The sequence below is a fragment of the Drosophila busckii genome, chromosome 3R (assembly GCF_011750605.1).
Source record: "Drosophila busckii strain San Diego stock center, stock number 13000-0081.31 chromosome 3R, ASM1175060v1, whole genome shotgun sequence".
Lineage (NCBI taxonomy): Eukaryota > Metazoa > Arthropoda > Insecta > Diptera > Drosophilidae > Drosophila > Drosophila busckii.
The window spans coordinates 10,069,552-10,090,870 of NC_046607.1; the positions used below are offsets into that span (position 1 = coordinate 10,069,552).

Sequence of the window (21,319 nt, forward strand, 5' to 3'; positions counted from 1 at the left end):
TATATTAAATATTTACAACAGTTGAGCTTGGCGTTGTTGGCGGCTAATAAAGGACATGGCATGGCCAATGGCACGCTTCGCACAATGTTCATCCATTCCATTGTTTATTTTGCATTCCCTCAGCTGACCAACAACATAGTCCACTACGATACGTTTTACTTGTTCGTTGTCAATGCGCTGCAGACGTTTCTCGACCTTATGTATGAGCACATACGCTTCAGGATGATCGGCAACATCGCAGGGCCACATGGACGAGTGACGATGGGACCAACTAGGACTAGTGTTATCACTGGCGCTCTCATCGCTATTAACATAATCCTGTGTTTGACGCCAGGTAGCTGCTTGAGCCAACCCCAATCCACATACGAGCAACAAAATACACGTTAAGCGCATGTTTTATAGATTCAACTTAAGTAGTTTATTCGCTACACTGCCTTTTTATACACTTGCTTATCAATATGAATTTGCTGAGCTGACGGTTTTTAGGTTATTGCCCTTTCAATAGTTGCAAGACAATTATAAACTTGTCAACATTGTTATGCCCTTATCAGTTGCTTATAAATTGAAAATCTGACGCAGCGCGCGTGCTTTATATTTGATAGTTTTAAAATATACCGATAACAAAACAGCTGTTAACAATAAATAGCCAAAGCATCCTAGCTCATCACCAGTGTATTAAGATGAAACATAATAGATTGGAAATTTCAATAGTTTGACGGGAAATATCAATTTCTTTCTTTCTGGATTCGCTTTTATTTTCTTTTTTATTTCCTCCACCCTTCCCCGCAAATAAGAATAAAATCAAAAATAAATCACACATAACCATTGTCTTGCTTTTGACCGATACCGTTAATTCAGAATGATCGGATGTATAGCTTAAGAATTATTAGCATTTAAATTTTTAGTATAGACAGCGGGGTGCGCTTGTCTGACGCGTTATATAAGGGTCGCCGACGCGTCATAGAAGGATCGCTGCAGACGCAGTCGTCGCCGTCGCTACTGACGCTACGAGCTGTGACGCGCTAGCTGTTTTGTGTGTACGTGTTTGTAAGTACGTGCGTGTGTTTGATGTGATGCCCTAGACGCAGTGTATATTAAAGTTGGGTGCGCTCAAAATTAAGACGTCCACTTATTTATTTTATTTATTATATATATTTCATTTTGCTTTTATATATTTTTATTAATTATTTACAACAATTGAGATTGACGTTCTTGGCTGCTGATAAGGGATAGAACATAACCAAGGGCATGCTTCTCACAATGTGCTTCCATTCTGCAGCTCAATAACTCGTTAACAAGATAGTGCACTACTTCTGCTTTCAGTTCCTCGTTGTCAATGTGCTCCAGACGCTTCTGGACCTCATTCCTGAGCACATAATTGGGAATGGCATTACCACTGGCGCTTTCATAGCTTTTATCAGAATCCAGGTGACGCCAGGTGGCTGCTTAGGCCAGGGCCCATCCACAAACGACCAACAAAATGCACATAAGTCGCATGTTTTCTAGATCCAACTAAAGTAGTTTATTCGCTACACTATCCTTTTATACACATGCTTATCAATATGACTTGGCTGCGTTTATTGCGCTTTAAATATTTACAAGACGCAGTCTGAACTTGTGACTTTTTTATAACCTTATCTCTTGTTTATAAATTCAAAGTCTGTCGCAGCGCGCGAGCCTTAATCGATAGCATCAGAATACATCGATAATAAAATAATAATGTTATCAATAAATTGGTACATTATCTGCACAGCACTAGGCAACTCTAAGTAAAAAGACTCCAATAAGGAAGGTGGAAGGTCAGATTTGTGTATGTTCCATTAAAAAATAAACAAATAATAACAAAAAGCATTGTTTTGTGGTCAATTAACTTGCAAATGCAAGCAAGATGGGTAACCAACTGGTTGGCATTGCACCATCGCAGATTTATGCTGTGGAACACTACTTTTCTGGCCAATTTGGCAACGAAATTATTTTCGATCTAAAGTGAGTACATATTAAACAGCTGCTTGAATTTTTTTTTTTTATCAGGGTCGTACTAAAAGATGACGTTCTACTTACAGCATGGGCAGTACGCGATTTTTTAAAGTTGCCAAAGCAAAAACCGACGAAGGCTTAATAGTAGTTAAGGTGTTTGTTAAGCATGATCCTACATTACCGCTGGAAGATCACAAGGAGCGTTTGGAGAGCATCAAGAAAACATTAACGATGGCTAATGCAGTCAACTGTTTGCCATTTCAGCGTGTGGAGGTGCGATTTAATAGTGTTTAGCTTATATGAAATTAAAGCTAATGAATCATTTTTCCTTTGTGACAGCTGATCGACAAGGCGGCGTATATTATGCGCGAGTTTGTTAAACACAGTCTGTATGATCGGGTATCCACACGACCATTTTTAACTGTGCTGGAAAAAAAGTGGATTACTTTTCAAATTCTTTGCGCTTTAAATCAGTGCCACAAGCAAAAGATCTGCCATGGCGACATAAAGCTGGAGAACATCCTTATCACGTCTTGGAATTGGATATTGCTATCTGACTTTGCCAGCTTCAAGCCTACTTATCTACCTGAAGACAATCCTGCAGATTATACTTATTTTTTTGATACTAGCAGACGCCGGACTTGCTATATAGCACCCGAACGCTTTGTCAAGACTTTGTCCTCTGAAGATGATCCCAGCAATGGCAATATGTCTGTTATACACTCCGATTCAATAATACGTGTGCCTCCATCTTATGCTGGTAACACTTTGTTGCCCGCGATGGATATATTCTCAGCTGGGTAAGTCAGCAATTTAATATTTTACCATAACTTAAACTACGATTATAATTTATAGATGTGCGCTGTTGGAACTATGGACAGAGGGCACAGCACCTTTTGAGCTATCGCAGTTACTTGCCTATAGGCTCGGTGAGCGTGAGCTGGTGGAAAAGCATTTAGCGGGCATTGAGAATGAACGTCTGCGTAAGCTGTTGGCTTCTATGATTGATATTAACTCGCTGAATCGCAAAAGTGCAGAAGATTATTTGGACCAGGAGCGTGGCAAATTATTTCCAGAATATTTTTACTCATTTCTGCAATCATATTTACAAATGTTTTCCTCAACGCCAATAATGTCGCCGGATGATAAAATTCAATGTCTACATAAAGACATTGGACATTGCATTAAGGTGCTGACCCAGGCGCAGGACATAACACCCAGCGACGATGAAGATATAGGCTTTGTGTGCGAGAAAAAAGATCCAGTTAAATGCGAACGACTGCCGCCAGATCAGGATGGGCTTATATTAATTATATCAGTGGTCACCTCTTGCATACGAGGTCTTAAGCAGACAAATACCAAAATTGCTGCACTCCAGCTGCTGCAAAAGCTGTCGAAATATACCACATCGGAGACCATACTGGACCGCATATTGCCCTATATAGTAAAACATGTTACATTTATTGTTAAAGTCATAAGCTAATTTGTTTACTTTCCTTGCAGCTGAACTTGGCACAAAAGTCTCCAGCAAAGGTGCAAGTACAGGCCATTGAAACATTGACTGCCTGCCTAAGCATGGTCAAGGACATTCCACGAAGCGATGCTAATGTGTTTCCCGAATACATACTGCCGTACATTACGGATTTGGCCAGTGAATCGAGCGCCGTCATAGTGCGTGTGGCATTTGCACGTCATATTGCTGCATTGGCCAAGAGCGCTGTTTACTTTCTTGAGGAGACGCAGCGTAATGCACCCAATGAAATGCCCACGCCACGCTACGAGGCTGAGTTGAATGCGCTGCACGATATTGTGCGACAGGCGGTTTTGAGTGTGCTCACCGATTCGCAGCCTATTGTCAAGCAGACGCTCATGGAGTCGGGCATTTGTGATTTGTGCGCATTTTTTGGCAAGGAAAAGGCTAACGATGTCATACTCTCCCACATTATGACATTTCTCAACGATGAGGATAAAAATTTGCGAGGCGCATTTTACGATAATATTGCCGGAGTTGCGGGGTATGTGGGCTGGCAGGCATCGGATATATTGGTGCCATTGCTTCAACAAGGCTTTACAGATCGCGAGGAGTTTGTCATCGCCAAGGCCATACGTGCTGTGACTATACTCATAGAACTAGGACACATTAAGAAGCCCACAGTTACGGAGATTGTGCATGAGTCCGCTTGCTATTTGTGTCACCCAAATCTGTGGGTGCGTCATGAAATTTGCGGCATGATTGCCACTACAGCGCGTAATCTAAGCGCAATTGATGTGCAATGCAAGATTATACCAGCTATTGGTAGATTTCTCAAAGCTCCACTAATACAAGTTGAGAAACCACACATATTGCTGGACTGCGTACTGCCGCCCATACCGAGACAAATCTTTGACAGCGTGCTGCGCTATCAGGACATACAACAATTTGTTTATGCACTGGAGGAACGTGCGCGTGTTCGCTCCAAGACAAGACCCGGCGTGCAGCCACAGTATGAGCATTCCAGTCAGCTGCTTCGCAATGTAAGTGATTTGGCAATTTAAGTAGGTCCTTGTGCACCACTCACATTTCCAGAACACTACAGCTTTTCCGCAGACTCAACTCGGAGGGCTTATGCGAGACCATTGAACTACAGCTACTGGCCATGAAACCATTCTTAATATCACTGAAGCATAAGGCGCAGCTGGAACTGGATGATGCTTGCTCGGCCAATGGACGTATTGTGGTCAGTCGCAAGCATGTGGCCTGCCACGAATATCCGCTGGCGGATAAGGCGCCAAAGCTAATAATGGATAATAGTAAGATAATATTTGTAGTGTCTTTGGGATTTCTAATTTATTGATTTGTAGGATCCAATGAGCCGGCTGTGTTGGCTTCACCGGCTACAGAGGCGGTTGCCACACCACATATGGGGGGAGCTTTAGTTGTTGGGTCTGGTGGCAGTCCTGCATCTGGTGCAATAGTGATGGGTGCGCCCGCAACTACAGTTAGCGCTGCCACTTCCTTGGGTGAATACACCATGCCGGATCGTAATTATTTACTGGAGCGTTCTTCGGAGTGTTGCAAGGACTTGGAATCGCTAACGCAAAAGATTAAGCGTAGCTATAGAGTGTTGAGCCTTTCACAACGTTGCAATTATGACAAGCTGCAGACGCCATATCCTGCTAACTGGCAAATGGGTGGTACTCTGGTAGCCCATCTGCATGAGCATTCCGAATCTGTTATAAAACTGGCACCGCTACGTCCCGACGGTTCTTTATTTGCCAGTGGTAGTATCGATGGCACTGTTAGATTATGGGACTGCAGCAAGCTCAACGGTAATCATGGCATTAACAAATCACGCCAGGTCTATTCTGCCAAAACTCCAATTTATGCCTTGGCAGCTTATGATGCGGGTCAATCGCTGGCAGTAGGCGGCAAAGATGGCAGCTTACTCATAATGCGCATTGATCGCAATTCTACCAAGATGACGCTGCAGCAAGCACTTGACCAGAAGTAAATCTAAGCTGTTACAATTTTCTGTGAATCTTTTAATTAATTTCTCAATTGTATTACAGTGAATATGATGATGGACCTGTTGTGGATATGCATGCCTATGATCAAGCGCCGCATAGCGTCATAATATATGCAACCCTTTATGGCGGCATTATTGCCTGGGATACACGCATGCAGCATAGCGCTTGGCGTCTACAAAACGAGCTACGTCATGGTGTTATTACTACAATTTGTGCGGATCCTACGGGCTCTTGGCTGGCAACGGGTACCAGCGGTGGCAAACACATATGCTGGGACTTACGCTTTCGATTACCCATTACAGAGATTAAGCATCCGGCTGACTCATGGATAAGAAAGGTCGCCTGTCATCCCACCGAACCATCATATTTGATCTCAGCATCACAATCAAATAATGAGGTATCGATCTGGAACATTGAGACGGGACAGCGACAGACCGTGCTTTGGGCTAGCTCTGCTCCAGTTTTAACCAATACCAGTCTTAATGATCCTGCTACAAATTGTGGCATTTTGAGTGGCGTTGTTGATGGTTCAGCTTTTATTCTGACGGGCAGTTCGGATCAGCGTATTAGATACTGGGACATTGGAGCACCAAAGAACTCTTCGCTTAAAGTGCCAGCAGCAAACGATAATCTAGCCAATGTATCATTCAACTACAGGTAGGTTAATTCACCTATTTTAGCTGTTCAGACCATAATCTACATACATATGTATATACATATATTTTAACAGCGCACGCCTTATCGATGGCAGCCAGGTAATTGACGAGCAAATCATTCCCAAGAGCAATGCCGTTGATTCACAGCAAATGCGCTCATCAACGGAAGATCCGCCCAGATCTGGACCCGACATGCCCAGAGCGAGCCATCATGATGCCATTACCGATTTACTCATGTGCAAGGATAAAGGGCAAATATATATAGCATCAGCATCGCGAGACGGTGTCATCAAGTTGTGGAAGTAGTGTGTAATTTTAATTATGTAAACTGTGATTAGCCCAATTAAACTACTTTATTGAAAAACACTTGAAACTTAGATTCAAATTTAACGCTTTTGTTGTGTTTTGTTTATGTTTGATGGATCTCGTTCGCACTTATTCGTGTTTTTTCAAACACTCGGACCTCTCGTTCACACCTATTCACAAGAGCGTTTGTTACCACACAACTTGTGGATGATACGTGCTAATTGCGAGTTTGGTGGTATTTTTGATAATACCTGTCGATGTACAGTTGATTGTTTTACAGCACTGGTCAAAACAGACGCTTGCATTTTGCAGCTGGCGCCTTTATTCGTATTCTCATATTTTCATTTCGTTTTTGCTCTTGTATCTTTGCAAGAGCCGTTATGATCAGAGCGGCCAAGCGGCATAAGTCCAAGTGAAAAGTGAGTTAGTGAGACAACGACGCTTTGACATATAAAAAGAATAAACAAAAAAATAGTTGCTAAACTCACAATTAAAAGCACATACATAACTGTGGAAGTGGACTTATTAAAACGCGTCTGTAAGTCGAAGAACCAGAGCCAGCGTCGAGCAAAAACGAAATTCGAGCGTTTGGTTAATTTAATCGCGCAGTCGCTGTTCAGCAGGACAAAGCGAGGCTCGCAACGATAGGAACAAGAAAATCAACAGCAACCACTAGCAGAACAACACAAACACATTTCAAAATGGCGCCGACAAAAGGTACCACACGCACTGCTGCAGCAAGCCAAGTCACTATGAATGCAATATTACCCATGGCAGCGGTCAAAGGCAAGGGATTGACGCGACGAGTCAACAATGGTATCCTGGATTCCAATGTGGAGAACATGCAGACGCGCGCCAAACGCAAGGCTGATAACAGTCCCATTAAGAATGATAAGATCAAACGCTCGGCACTGGGTAACTTGACTAACAATGTGAAGATCATGACTCTGCATGCCAGCGACGAGGATGCCAAGCCCCTGACCAAGAAGCCCACTGCCCAGCAACTCCAGGTGTTGCTAGATGCTCAAAAAGTTGATCATGTTACTGTCCCACTTGCAGTTGTGCCAAATAAAATAATGACTCGTGCCTCAACCAAATCAGAGGACGCTGTGGAGAACTGCCACAAGGTGCTGGATAAGTTTGAGGAGGCGCTGGCGCGACAGAAGACACGCAGACCAGCAGCAGTGCCAAAGAAGCCGGCAAAGTCAGCAGCCAGCATGGCTATGCCGGCACCCGTACAGAAGCTATTGGCGCCACTGCCACCGCCAGCACAAGCTGCGTCAACGGCAATTAAGCCGGCGCGCCGCATATCGAATGATTTTAACAAGACTGAGGATAGCCTCTACATGTCTGCACTGGAGGATGTCTCTAGCTGCGACTCCATGCGACTGTCTGGCAATTTTGAAGCGGCACGTCGCCGCTCAGCCAAGCTACAAACAAAGACTGAACAGGCAGAGCTGCCAGCTACCATAATTGAAGAGAATGTGCTCAAACCTCCAGTTGCTGTGGTACCCGCCGTACCCCCGGCGCCCCCAGTGCCTGAGGATGTGGAGGACTTTGATCGCAAAAACTGGGATGATCCCTTCCAAGTGTCACACTACGCCATGGACATATTTAATTATTTGAAAATGCGCGAGTCGGAGTTTATCATTCCCGACTATATGCCAAAGCAGATTAATCTGACGCCATGGATGCGCACATTGCTGGTGGACTGGATGGTCGAGGTGCAAGAGACATTCGAGCTGAACCATGAAACTCTCTACCTAGCTGTCAAAATTGTCGATCTCTACTTGAGCCGCGAAGTAATCAACAAGGAGAAGCTGCAGCTGCTGGGCGCCGCGGCCTTCTTTATTGCCTGCAAATACGATGAACGCCAGCCGCCACTAATCTCCGACTTCTTGTACATTTGCGATGGCGCCTACACTCACGACGAGCTGGTCAAAATGGAAATGGAGACGCTGCGCACCATCAAATACGATCTCGGCATCCCACTCTCGTATCGTTTCTTGCGTCGATACGCTCGTTGTGCCAAGGTGCAAATGAACACGCTCACCCTGGCGCGCTACATCCTGGAGTACTCGCTTATGGATTATGACACCATTGGCTCCAGTGACTCACAGCTGGCATCGGCTGCGCTCTTCATGGCGCTGCGCATGAACGGCGGCCTTGCCAACTTGCAGAAGCAGGCCTGGACCTCAACGCTCATCTATTACACGGGCTATGAACTGACGGACTTTGCGGATAAGATTCTTCTGCTGAATGCTGGACTGCATCGCAAACCGCGCAGCACCATCAAAACGATACGCAATAAGTATACGCACAAGATATTCCATGAGGTGGCCACTGTGCCGCTGCTTAGCAATGAACAGCTCTTTATGAGCAATCTCGATCTGAATGACAGCAGCATGAGTACTTGAGAGCGAGAGAGAAAGAGAGACAAACGTCAATTAGCCAAAAATTGATATCGAGCAACAAAAAAAAAAAAACAAAATGTTACGCTTCACTAGGCATTAAGACGCTTCTTGTACTAAAACTATAGACAAGCCCTAGCCCCTCATCTATCCCAACAATCTCAGCACAGACATCCCCTTTAAATCTTAACAAACATTTTTTGTCATACTTATAATTCATATATTTTATTATTTTAATTTTTATTTGCTATTATGTTTGCTAATGACTTATTGGTTTACATTATTTAATTACTAATTTTTATACTATAAATTGTATGTTTAGCAACTGCCTTTGTTTCGATTTAGTTTTTTATTTTATAACCGCGCAAATCCAATAACATCCCCCATATACAATATACAGCAGCCAAAAACTGTTCATTGTGCTCGCAACATATATAGCGATATATTTAAATGTACACTATTTATAAACGGAACGATACATTAATAAATTCTAAACATTATTTAAGCCATTTAACAATGACAGCCGTTTGATGATGATTGTGGACCAACCAAAACCCAACCAAAGCTGATACGACGGACCATGGTTAAACATAATTCCATACTAACCAACTTGCTCTAAGGCTTAGCGCTAGCATCTAATACAGTTGCAACTGAAATTGTTTGCCCACGCAAACTTCTTTATGTATGTCAAATGTTGTAGTTGTTGTAGAAATTGCTGTTAATTGTTAGCATATCTAGTTATGTATGTATCTCGTCCCACTTTGTGTTATCTATATAAATATATGTATATGTACGCATTTATGCTGCCAGCCATGAAAAAAACCAATAAACACTTATGTCCGTTCAAAAAAAAAAAAATGAAAGCAATGTACTCTTTTCTAAGTTCCTGAGCATGAAGCGTGTCTAAGGTTGCCTAGGTAAGCGTGCAGATCGATCCTTTGTTTCTATACTAATTATTTATTTACTTGCAGCTGCAGCTCCAAAACATTGATACATATACTTCAGGTGAGACAGTTGCAGCCATAATCTCTATACATATATATTTATTTTGGGCGCGCCTGTCTGCCAATTTTTAGCGCCAAATTCATATATATAGATTTTTTGTCATACGGGATTTTGTTTCACAGGCTGTGCGCCTGCGCCGCAAGACATCGACGTCGACGTCAGTGCTCTTCCCATTGCCATTGCCATTCCCGTTCTCGTCATTGTCCAATGAAAAGAGAAGAAATCATTGCATACATAACCGATTTCAACCGCTGCAATTGAGCCAGAAAAAAGGGCAGGGGGCTAGCAGCTAGACCAGCATGTCTGTCTGTCTGTCCGTCCGCCCGTCTCGCTGTCTCACTGTCAGTCATTGACGTTGATTTTCTACCACCTTTCTTGCCATTGCCATTGCCGTCTGTCTGTCTTTCTTTAGTCCTTTTATTGTGCGCTTGTGCTTCTTATTTTTGGGCTGCCTGCAGCCAGGTAGTTTCATTTCCTTTTGTCTGCTCCGCACAAGAAAAAAACAAAATAATAAGCAAAGAATATTGTGTTAGCCAACAGCGATGCATGTTACTTTTTTCCGGTTCGTAAGGTAGGGTACCAGCTGAGAAATTGTCCTCATGTCCTTTTGCTCGTGCGAGCTCAAGGTGCAACGGGGTACATAGCTAATTACTTTGGCTGGGCGTGCAAAAATCAAGTTTATTCCTAGGTAAGCGTATGCCTAACTTATGACCATAACTTATATACAAATGTTTCTTAGCTTTTCAGTAACCCGGCCTGTTGTAGACACCATTATAGCCGCCCCCAAAACCGCTGCCATATCCCTGATTACTATGGTTATTGAGCACACCGAAGGGTCCTTTGTGCACGCCGTTCTCCTTGTACTCTGTGTTCATGCGGAAGCTGTGATCTGTGCGCTCACGCCCTCTTATATCACCTTGTGGTCCATAGTGCTGCTGGTTCTGATAACTTATAGGCGGCGGCGGTGCATAGGCTGGATACGCTGGATATTGTGGCAAGTACTGGCCTGGATAGCCTGCCGGATATCCTGGAATATATGGCTGCTGCAATGGAATATTGGCAGGATAAACGCCTGCAGCGCCTACACCAGGTTGTTGCAATGGATTATTGCCTGGGAAACTGGGATAAAAGCTTGCTCCGGCCACACCTGGTTGTTGCGCTGGAGTATTGCTCGGGAAGCTGGGATAGACTCCCAAAACTGGTTGCTGCACTAGAGTTTTGCTTGGATAAAGGCTTGAAGCATCCACACCCGATGGAAGCGCTGGTGAGACCCCGCCAAATTGAGTTGGTTGTGCTCCACTTACTGGTAGACTCGGATATAAACGTGGCACTGCAGCACTTCCTGCTGGATAGCCCAAAGTTGGTGGCTGTGATACTCTCACATGATGGCCAGCTGCACCGCCACGCTCATGAGCCGCTGACTCATCATCAATATCAACTGCTTGCTGGCTGGGTTGCTGAGTCAAGTCCAGATGCTCGCGAGCATTGTGACGATTTGTGGTGATATGTCCACTTAAAGTGGACGCCAAGTTGTATTCAGTGTTTGTACCGTCGCTGCTCTCGTCTCGCGTGTAATGTGTGGCGTGGCTTAGGCCAACAGTCAAGGCTAGCAGCAGTCCCAAACAGATGTTGCTGCAGCGCATGTTGAGGCTTTGAATGCGTCTGGACCTTCAGAGCTTAGACGTAAGGCATTTAAAGCGTGTAGCTTCGCATGACTTTGTGTCTCGTGGGGTTATCAGTGTGGTCAAACGGGTCTTTGATTGATTACGATTTCATTGAGAACTTAATAATAGTCAGCTTGAAAATACTTCTCATTAAATTTCAAATCAAATTCATTCAAAGAAATTTTGTTTATTAAATCAAGTTTGTTATTGTGCTTGAGGGATTTTCCCAGCTAACTAACCTTCTACCACATAATTTGGACTACATAGACTATGCTCAGTTCTGCTGGACTCAGACTTATAAATAGCTCATATATGATAAGCAACAGCTTTAGCGAATTTATAAGGTTATGTGCCGATTATAAACATGATTAGCAGCATATAGCTTGACGGCTATATAAACATTGCAGAGCATTTGAAATTTATTCATAATTCTTTATTCAAAGATGCAACTCAACTTGGCATTCAGTTTGCTGCTGCTCGCTCTTTTGGCTGGCGCCCAGAGCAAACCCACATTTGGAAAGATAGCTGAAGTGATGCTGGATGTGCTAGACGGTAGACATCATTATCAGCCAGCGCCTGTTTATAGACCACCACATGGACCACTTATTCAGGAGGGCTACGAGCATGGCTACGACTATTACTACGGCGGAGGAGGTGGCGCTGGCTATGCCCAACCTCCACCTGCTTATGTGCAGCCAGCACCTTATGGCTATTATCCTAGTCCTGCTCCCGTTAAAGGATACCAGAGCCCACCACAACATAGTTACGGCCATGAATTTGGCCACGAACATGGCTACGAACACGGCTACGACCGCGGCTATGCACATGGCTATGGAGGAGGAGCTGCAGCTGCTGGCCCAACAATAGTGGGTGGCTATAAACAACAGGGCTATTAGCCTTGCATACATGCATAAGTTAATTGTACTTACATAATTTATTAAACTTTTTGCCTTTTAGTAAGCATTTGTTGCTCTTGTGCTCGACAAAGCTGTTTACTGTTTTTGCTCGGTCAATGAGCAGGTAAAGCGTAAAAGCTCTGCTCCATAATCTTATGTAAACACTTTTTAATTATAAGTTAAATTTTAATGAAGCTTTAATGCAGCAAGCGATGCCAATGTACCAATTAAATTGCATATCCTTATTTAATATGTTGATAATAAGCGAGCAGTTATACTGCAGTAGGTTCAGATCTATAAGGTTATTAGCTTTTGTTATTCATGCTCTCAACGAACCTGTTTACAGTTCATACTCACGGTCAAGCAACAACAAATTTAAATTTAGTTAATAACTCAAAGAGCGTTTAGCTGTTCGCACATTATTTGGTTAATTATATGTATATAAATATTTGAAGATTCCCACTCAAGAGCACTGGAAATTTCTATATGCGTTTAAAATAAACAACTTGGAATTTCTTTTGTTGGGCTAGTCATTGTTATCGCCTCACTTCTATTTATTATACTCTTCGGAATAAGATTTGTTCTCAAACTGCTAAAGACTACTACTAAAGAATACTTGAACAGCATGTCTAAGAGTAAGCTAAGAACGATTTTTTGCGGCTCAACGTCTCCGTATATCAATTAATGGTGCTGGATCTGCTGAGGCGGCTTCCTGCTTGCTGGGATACATTATTAGGCGCAGCTCGGAGAGCTCTGGCGAGCGTACTGTCGGACTCGGTTGTGGCGGAAACAAAGGCGGAGGATTCTTGCCCGTAATCGATGTGTCGTCAGTTCTCGGCGGTGGAGTAGGTGCAATGATGAGGGGTGGACGGTTGGTGCCTGAGATGGGCGTATTCTCCGTTGGCGCTACATCAATGGGAGTAGGTGCTCTGGTGGGTTGTGTAATAATTGGCGGATTTGGTTTGGGATTGGGTTTGGGTTGAGTGACTGGTGGTTGCTGAATGTCGGGAAAATGTGGTGTTGGTCGGCCTGAATTTGGTGGATATGGTGGCTGTCTGCCGTTGTTGTTGTTACCCCTACCGGGCGTGGGTTGTCTACTGTCCCAGCTAGGATTAGGCTGCCTACCGCCTTCGTTATTCCAACCGTTACCTCTATTCCATGGACCCCAAGGCATTGGAGGTTGACGAGGAGGTGGCGGAGGAGGAGGAGGAGGAGGACGTCTCATGCCCGGTCTTGGACCTGGTTGTCCCCAAGTGCTGCCACCCTGCCAACTCTGTTCATAATTGTAATTGCTGTTGCCAAAAAATCCATTCTGTTGCAATGGGAAACTGTTGAAGCCAAAGTTGAAACCAAAGCCGGGCAGCTGGGCAATGGCCGTGACACCACCAGCAGTTGCCACTGCACCGCCAGCTGATGCCGATGAGGTTGCAAAGCTAAACTGTGCTCCACACGTGTGAATTTGGTAGCACGTAAATAAGACGGCGAACGCTTGGAATAATTGTATGCGCGTCATGATCAGTCAAGCGCCCAAGCGCGCAGAGATGCGAATTCTAACTGAGGGCTTAGTTTTGGCCATTAGCAGAGATAACAACAAAAGTGTCTCCGGATTTTGTATTCAAAACCAGTCTTGCTTTTGCTTTTCGCGCTAATCAAAGTCGCTGAGCGACTGTGCGAGAGGCTTTACCCGTTTTACTCTCAATGCGGCGCTGTTTTTATTATTTTTTTTTTTATACACTTTGACATTTTTGTAAAAAATGGGAAAAAGGTATTATGAAGTTGCTAAATATGTATTGTAACAGGGAGAAGAGAGCGTGGCAGACCCCACTAAAGGTATTATATTATTGATCAGCGCGACGAGCTTGAGTCGATAATAGCAATGTCGTCTGTCCGTCTGGTCCGTTCCGTCCGTCCGTCTCGTCTGCATGAGTGCGTGTTCTCAGCAACTATAAGAGCTAGGGCAACCAAAATGTGGTATGTAGGTGCTCCTATATCCAGGACAATACGCTTTTATTTTATTTTTTTTATTTCCTCCCCCCCTCCCCCGCAATCGAAAAAAACGATATATAAGGCAGGACAAAAATCTTAAAAAATCTGAAATAAAAATTGCCTAGTCATGTTTTTCGACCGATTGTAAAAATTTCTGAACGATCGGATAAAAAACTTAGGAATTATTGACATTTCAATTTTTAAATAGACAGCGGGGTGCAAGTTGCTGACGCGCCATCAACGTCGCCTGCCGACGCAGCGGCGGCGTCGCTGCTGACGCTACAGCGAAAACGAGCTGTTCGCGTTAGCTGTTTTGTGGGTATGTGGTTTGTGAGTGCGATGCGTAGTGGTTTGCTGCGTTACAACTAGTTCAAAGGTATTTAATGTTGGTGGCGCCCAACTTTAACCTGTCCACTTGTTTTGTGTGACTTTATGCGATCATCTAGATTTTGTAAACAGAAAAAACGAAAAGCTCGAGAGGAAATAAACGACGGCAGATCGGATGAGCTGACCACTGGCCAGCGCGTCTGGCGTCTGGATCCGCATGAAGCGTCTTCTTACCGCACAGTGCGTTAAGCACGCGCGTGCTTGGCATGCTGATGTCGTTTGGGGCCATCTGTTTAACGGCCAAGTGATCCACAGTAATGCAGTAAATCTTGGCATTAGCATTATGCCAGCAGATCTCTACAGCTATCCAGCGTACAGACGTGAAAATAAAACCATTTGGAGTACAACAAACACGGCATGTGTCATCACGATCCCGTCTTCAAGAGCAGGGTATAAATACAGGAGCACGACGTAGTTCTAGCCACAGAACAGTCTGGATTCTCATAGAGGTAGAAGCATACAAAATGAAAGTTACTGCTTGGATGTTCCTTACGCTGCTACTGGGCAGCTATCTTCACTTGGGCAGTGCCTTATTCCTTAAGGCCCTGAAAGCAGCCAAGGGTTTTGGTTATGGCAGCTCGGCAGGGTACTACAATGGCTATAACTCTGGCTATAGAGGCTATTCGCCAGGCTATTCCTCTGGTTACAACTATGGCTACGCAGGCTATGGGCCAGGATATTCCTCTAGATATGCCCCAGGATATAACAACTACGGCTATTCTTCAGGCTACAATGCTCCTCGCTATAACTATGGCTACAATGCCTACGCAGGATATAGCGGAGGCTATGGAGGTGGCGGCTACAGTCGACCAAGTCGTCAGCGTCAAGGACGAACTTACTCGGAAATTGCGCGTGTTCTCAAGCCAGACAAATATCTAGGACTTGGCAATGGACGTTATCTTCCACATACTCCTTATTCTCATCTCTGGTAGAATTAGCGAATTCATTTAATTTAAGCTTAATACAATTTTATATCTCTTTATGATATAAAATAAATTTATAATAAATTGATATGTTTCCCTTGATAGTATCCCGAGTTCCTGCTATTTACCAACTATTTCATAAAATGTGTTACTGTGACTCAATTGTTATTTATGATTCGTCTTAAGATTGTACAAAAACAAATTTATACACATGTATAATTACTACTAGCTAGTCGTTGGTACGTGACTGAAATGCGAGTAGGTCGCTTATAGAGATGGTATGATCACGTAATAATCACGCGCATCACGTCCGAGTTGACAACTTAGTAGCAGTAGTAGTAGTTTTGATTTGTATTAGTAGTAGTAGAAAGATCAGTATAAATAGTGATAGTGTAATAAAAGAAAAAGTTTAAGTAGTTGTGGAATATACAAATAGTATAAATAATAATAATAATAAATAATAACACAAATAGTAAAAGTTATCGAAATAGCAGTAGTAATTAGAGTAGTTGGAATAATAGTCGTAAGAGTATTAGAAACAGTAGTAGAAATAAAAACAATATGAATAGTAGTAGCAATATAATCTATACAACTAATAGTAGAAATAAAATTAGTTGGAAAAATAGTTGTAGTCGAAATCATAGCAGTAACTGGAATATCAGCGGTATAGGTAAATGAAACAGCAGTAGTAATATCAAAAACTTTGTAGAGCAGCATATGAATAAGTAGTAGAAGTATCAATAAAATGAATACGCATAGAAGAGTGGCAATAAAAGTAGTTGGAGTCATAGTGGTAAAATTAATAGAAATTTTTGTAGTAGTAAAAATAGTTGTGCAAGTAATTGCAATAGTAGGAGCTATAAAATTCGTTGAAATAATAGTATGATATGAATTAGATTAAGCTGCCGTCATTAAAAATAGCAAATAAAAAAAAGAGAAGAAATAAAAATTAATAGAAATAATAGTAAAATTTAGATAAATGGTTCTATGAATAAAAGTAGTTGGAATAATACATAGTTGTAGCATTTATATAAACTAATATTCATAGCAAAATAAAAGAAGCTGGAGTGATATTTTTATGTAGTACTAGCACGTCCTGAAAACTTTGATATACATTTTTTTCAACCAAAAATCTTTCAATATTCAGACAAAAAACACGTTATTTTAGGGTAATTAATTATATAATTTATCATCAACAATTGTTTCCATTTTTAATTTGTAATAAATGAATACTTCTTAAGTTTTTTGTGCATCGAAACAAAATATTTCAGGTTTTCAAGTATATAAACGCCCGACTGCCTAAAAGTTCATTTAATTACTATTCGACAAAAAAACAATTGCACTTAAGCCACGTGATTCGATTAGCATTGAATCAGTGGAGTTTACAGAATTCCATAAATATTTGCGGTGGACTTCCCCATTATAACCAGATCAAAATGGCTTAACAGGAAGCCAGCCGCGAAAAGAAATAGTTGCAACAGCATATTGTTTGTTTACAAAGTCTGGCATAAATCTGAACACGATTTGTCAAGCAAACAATAAACGGACGCACCTACGTCATTAGCCAGTCATACTTGTTAATTACTATTTAAATAAGTAATCGCAGATCTATGTGTATGCTGCTCAGTTTAGTTACAGAAATCATTTACGTTGCTGTTAGTGTCAAGTGTTGACAGTCGAGATAGTTTCCAATCGTTGCAATATACACACACACCTGTTGTTGAGTCATAAATCGATTGGTGATATACAAAGTGTGAATGACATTTTGATGGCGCCCGTCGTGCGGTTAGAGCTGCTGCTGGGATCCCAAGTTTTTGTGTCTCCGTAGTTGACAAAGTCGCTACGTGCGACGCATGCGTCGCGTGCTGTCGCACCAAAACCTGATTGATAAGCAACTAAAGGCATGCTCAGAGTCTGCTGTCCAATTGACTAGGCATCATCTACACCAGCATTGTGTATAAAAGGCTTCTACTTGGTGGCATTGCAGCACAGTTCTCGTTTGCAAACTATTGAAACAGAATGTATCCGTTGCAAGGAAAGCGCATCGTACTTGGACTGCTGGCATTGTTAAGCTTGCTGTCCTTGGTCGCTGGCTCACCAATTCATGGACATAGATCAGAGCGCGCTGGACGCACTTATTCGGATATAGCGCGGGTCATTAACCCACACCCCTATGCGGCGATAGGATCACGCGTCTATCCGGGACAGCCCTTCTGGTCTGCGGGACGTTAAAAATATAAATAAAAATTATTATAATTTTAAAATACGTCGTAATATAATTTTGTTAAAATAAGTACAATAATTTAAGTCATGAACCAAATTAAAATGTGATGCTCACAAATCAATGGCCTATCATAATTTGTATCGTTTTTTGCTGTTATTTCTATTTTTATACTTTGTATATTTGCTTGAACTTCTTCGCTTGACCTTTGTATATGGTGAGCATGCTGCGCATAGAATTTTGCTGTAGTCAGACCAAACAAACAACGCGTATGGCAAACAACGCGTATACGGGCTCAATAATCTATTCAGCACAGCCATTTTGGTTAATGGGTAGCTAACAATTTGTAAATAAACTGTAATATGCTTAGAAATTATAATAAATAATATGTGAGCATTTGTAAAAGAACTTTTGTTTACTTTTAAGCTAAGATATATCAAACAAAATTTAACACCGATAAAAATCTAACACAGATAAAAATCTAACAGATAGAAAGGTTTCGCCAGAAGTGGGCAACTTTATTTATTCTTGGTCGAAATATCATATGTTGCCTTGCTTCCATCACGAATTCGTATGCAAGAAAAATAATTCGAGTTGGATAGTTTTCGTTGCCGCCCCAGAGTATGCTGCACTTTTTCTTTGTAATTAGTACCAGCTTAACCCTTATGCTGTGCTGTTTGGCCACAATTAACAGGCACTTTAATGACAAACATGCATTAAGACAACAATGGGAAACGCCCACCAGATAATGCTTCGTCATGGCTCCCGAGCCATGTACCTTCAGTTGTTTGTGCGTCGCAGTGGGATAAGTACAAGGATAAGACTACAGTTCCAACATCGTTAAAATTGTGCGCTCGAATGGTTAATATTGAATCAACATCCAATGCCATCTGGTGGATTAAAAATCCGAATGCTGACAGAAAGCGTCGCAGCGCGGAGCGTGGGCGTGCGCGCAAAGAATCGCTGGGCTCGAGCTTTTGTCTGGATATGGCTGTGCTTGTTCGTCATGTGTCCTTGCAGGGCTATGACAAACTATTGGCGCCGGAATTAACGTTGCTGGAAAGGTAAGGCGGCGTCAGATAAAAACGGCAGCATCGCCGCTTTGAGTGTGTGAGTGTGACTACCGCAATGATTTAACGTAACGTTACGCTACGTAATATTACTCATACGCAATGCGAGGCATACGATACATACATATATGTATGTAGATAGAAAATTTGCATTTGCAATTTGCGCTGTGCTGCGTGCTGCGTATCTTTTGTCTCACAACCTGCCACACGCTTTGTTCTTCTCGTTTCATCTCAGACTTTGCTATGCATTGCATTTTTTTGCACATTTTTCATTTCCGTTTCCGTTTGTGCCTCAAACTCTGTGCCCTTGGCCAGGCGCTTTGTGCCAGCGCTTAACTGTGTGCGTATCTCATGGCTCCCCGTCTCGTTTATTTGCAGATTAATTTGGCTGCTGGTGCATATGGCCACGTTGGTTGGCCTGCTGGTGATACTCTCACTCACCTGGGAAAACTTTGTCGCACAATACTTTGTCATCAATCTGAAGGATCCACTTTATCCCATTGAAAATGTGCCATTTCCGGCTGTGTCAATATGCGCCAACAATCGCATTTCCTTACAGGCCGTCAACGACTATGCGCTCCTGCTGTGAGTAGCCTTAAACCAATCGGCCTTTATTTCCTCCCCAAATTGTTCAATGCTTTCTCTTTGTTTCGCAGGCAAAGCAACGATCCAACGCCTCGCGAGCTCGAGTATTATACGAATCAGCTCAGGTATCTGGGATTGCTGTATGATATTAACAATAGCAACTTTGATGTTGATCAATACATGGCCTTTCAAGCGTTTCTCGAACTCTTTGGCACCTGGGACAATGAAACCTTCTTTAATACGCGTCGTGTTATGAAATTGGTAAGCTATTGTTCATAATACTGCTAATAATTATAAACAATTGTTTTAGCTTACGCCTAGCTGTGAGAACTTTATATTGAAGTGCAGTTTGGCTTCTGCGGAGATTTCCTGTTTCAGTGAGGATGCTTTTCAGAATAGTCTCACCAAATATGGACCCTGCTGTACTTTCAATACAAAGAATAAGTAAGCATACAGTAGCTACAAATATTATGCGCTATATTTAATTGTTTAAACCTTACTTAGACTTAAGAAACGCAGTTTTAAGAATCGTTTGGCTAACTCCGAATTGGGCTTGAGCGTTATAATAAATGCCAGTGACGCGGACAATTTTGCGCCTGTCTTGAATACCAATGGCTATATTGTCATGGTGCATGATGCGGATAATTATGCTACAGTGAGCTCGTCGGGTGCTTTGGAAATGTTTCCAGGACATAAGGAGGAGAGTTTTCTGAAGATCAATGCGCGTGTCATAGACACAGATCCCAGCTTGCACTCATTTTCACCAGAAAGGGTAAGTTAATGCCTACGCATGTTGAAATAAATATTTAAAATTTGTTGGGCACTAGCGTGGCTGTTACTTTCAAGGCGAATTCGAGATGCCTAAAAATGCACGTGCCGACACCCATGCCGCGTATTCCTTTCCCAATTGCATCACCCGCTGTCGCATACGCAGCGTCATAGCATTGTGCAACTGTTTGCCCTTCCAATATCCTATGGAGCTGGTTGAATCTTTCGATGGCGTTGTCTTCTGCACAACTAGCCATGTTTCCTGCCTGCGTCAGTATCAGTGTAAGTCCAAAGCATTGAAAGTTCTTGCTAGCCGTTGAACTTGAACTTCATTCGCAGTCAAGTGGAGCAATGTGCTCACGCAGCGCATACGACTGGTGGGCATGGAACGCGAGGCTGAAGAGGCTCTATTTTGTCCCACTTGCATGCCTGCCTGCTATGATATTCAGTACAAAGTGTCCTTAAGCGCCTTGCCCATTGACAATCTCTTGGCCTCGCTCGGCAATGACACGGAGCTGAATACAAACATATCGCTGCTCCGCGTATACTTTGGGCAACCCTCTGCCCCGCTCTATATGCGCCTGCTAAGCAACGAGTGGTATGAAATATTCAGTAAGTTAAGCAACAGCAATTAGTAATATAAATTAATTACTGAACTTAAATAAAATTATTTATTTCAGGTACTGTTGGTAATATTCTGTCTGTTTTTATAGGATTTTCTATGGTGGCCATTTTCGAGTCGCTCTTTATTTTATGCAAATATATATTCAAAAGCTGTCGGCAGCTGATAAGACAAACCTCTGCAGATGACAAAGCTAAAGCTATGAAATCATCAAAGTTGACTATATATCCATAAAAAATAAGCATATGAGGTGTGCTTAAAATATATTGAGAATTTAATTATTTCTTGGGCTAGAACTTTTCGCTTTTAAACTTAACTGTTTAACTTAAAATTTG

General features: G+C 42.5%; 9 protein-coding genes across 9 annotated transcripts; 6 read left to right on the forward strand and 3 right to left on the reverse strand.

Moving 5' to 3' along the window:
• Window positions 1-12: 12 nt before the first annotated feature.
• LOC108601605 lies at window positions 13-393 on the reverse strand. Its single transcript, XM_017989505.1, has one exon. The coding sequence runs from the start codon at window positions 391-393 to the stop codon at window positions 13-15; it is 381 nt and encodes a 126-aa protein (XP_017844994.1).
• Window positions 394-1,793: 1,400 nt separating this feature from the next.
• Window positions 1,794-6,506, forward strand: LOC108604531 (phosphoinositide 3-kinase regulatory subunit 4). Its single transcript, XM_017994045.1, has 9 exons — window positions 1,794-1,986; window positions 2,064-2,250; window positions 2,317-2,777; window positions 2,833-3,421; window positions 3,481-4,491; window positions 4,554-4,767; window positions 4,819-5,464; window positions 5,527-6,141; window positions 6,215-6,506. The coding sequence occupies exons 1-9, from the start codon at window positions 1,889-1,891 to the stop codon at window positions 6,444-6,446; spliced, it is 4,053 nt and encodes a 1,350-aa protein (XP_017849534.1). The 5' UTR covers window positions 1,794-1,888; the 3' UTR covers window positions 6,447-6,506.
• Window positions 6,507-6,797: 291 nt separating this feature from the next.
• LOC108601766 (G2/mitotic-specific cyclin-B3) lies at window positions 6,798-9,060 on the forward strand. Its single transcript, XM_017989689.1, has one exon. The coding sequence runs from the start codon at window positions 7,148-7,150 to the stop codon at window positions 8,861-8,863; it is 1,716 nt and encodes a 571-aa protein (XP_017845178.1). The 5' UTR covers window positions 6,798-7,147; the 3' UTR covers window positions 8,864-9,060.
• A 1,358-nt stretch (window positions 9,061-10,418) lies between these two features.
• Window positions 10,419-11,538, reverse strand: LOC108602314 (DNA-directed RNA polymerase II subunit RPB1). The gene has a single exon (XM_017990398.1). The coding sequence runs from the start codon at window positions 11,503-11,505 to the stop codon at window positions 10,606-10,608; it is 900 nt and encodes a 299-aa protein (XP_017845887.1). The 5' UTR covers window positions 11,506-11,538; the 3' UTR covers window positions 10,419-10,605.
• Window positions 11,539-11,941: 403 nt separating this feature from the next.
• LOC108601978 (prisilkin-39) lies at window positions 11,942-12,482 on the forward strand. Its single transcript, XM_017989972.1, has one exon. It carries the CDS (start codon window positions 11,970-11,972, stop codon window positions 12,420-12,422), a length of 453 nt encoding a protein of 150 aa, XP_017845461.1. The 5' UTR covers window positions 11,942-11,969; the 3' UTR covers window positions 12,423-12,482.
• Window positions 12,483-12,936: 454 nt separating this feature from the next.
• LOC108601977 (proline-rich protein 2) lies at window positions 12,937-14,018 on the reverse strand. Its single transcript, XM_017989971.1, has one exon. It carries the CDS (start codon window positions 13,933-13,935, stop codon window positions 13,084-13,086), a length of 852 nt encoding a protein of 283 aa, XP_017845460.1. The 5' UTR covers window positions 13,936-14,018; the 3' UTR covers window positions 12,937-13,083.
• A 931-nt stretch (window positions 14,019-14,949) lies between these two features.
• LOC108602575 (prisilkin-39) lies at window positions 14,950-15,752 on the forward strand. The gene has a single exon (XM_017990713.1). It carries the CDS (start codon window positions 15,260-15,262, stop codon window positions 15,725-15,727), a length of 468 nt encoding a protein of 155 aa, XP_017846202.1. The 5' UTR covers window positions 14,950-15,259; the 3' UTR covers window positions 15,728-15,752.
• Window positions 15,753-17,691: 1,939 nt separating this feature from the next.
• On the forward strand, window positions 17,692-18,076 carry LOC108602483. Its single transcript, XM_017990606.1, has one exon. The coding sequence runs from the start codon at window positions 17,738-17,740 to the stop codon at window positions 17,948-17,950; it is 213 nt and encodes a 70-aa protein (XP_017846095.1). The 5' UTR covers window positions 17,692-17,737; the 3' UTR covers window positions 17,951-18,076.
• Window positions 18,077-18,797: 721 nt separating this feature from the next.
• LOC108601606 (sodium channel protein Nach) lies at window positions 18,798-21,218 on the forward strand. Its single transcript, XM_017989506.1, has 8 exons — window positions 18,798-19,003; window positions 19,388-19,594; window positions 19,666-19,855; window positions 19,905-20,038; window positions 20,099-20,366; window positions 20,422-20,644; window positions 20,702-20,974; window positions 21,043-21,218. The coding sequence occupies exons 1-8, from the start codon at window positions 18,798-18,800 to the stop codon at window positions 21,216-21,218; spliced, it is 1,677 nt and encodes a 558-aa protein (XP_017844995.1).
• The last annotated feature ends 101 nt before the right edge of the window (window positions 21,219-21,319 follow it).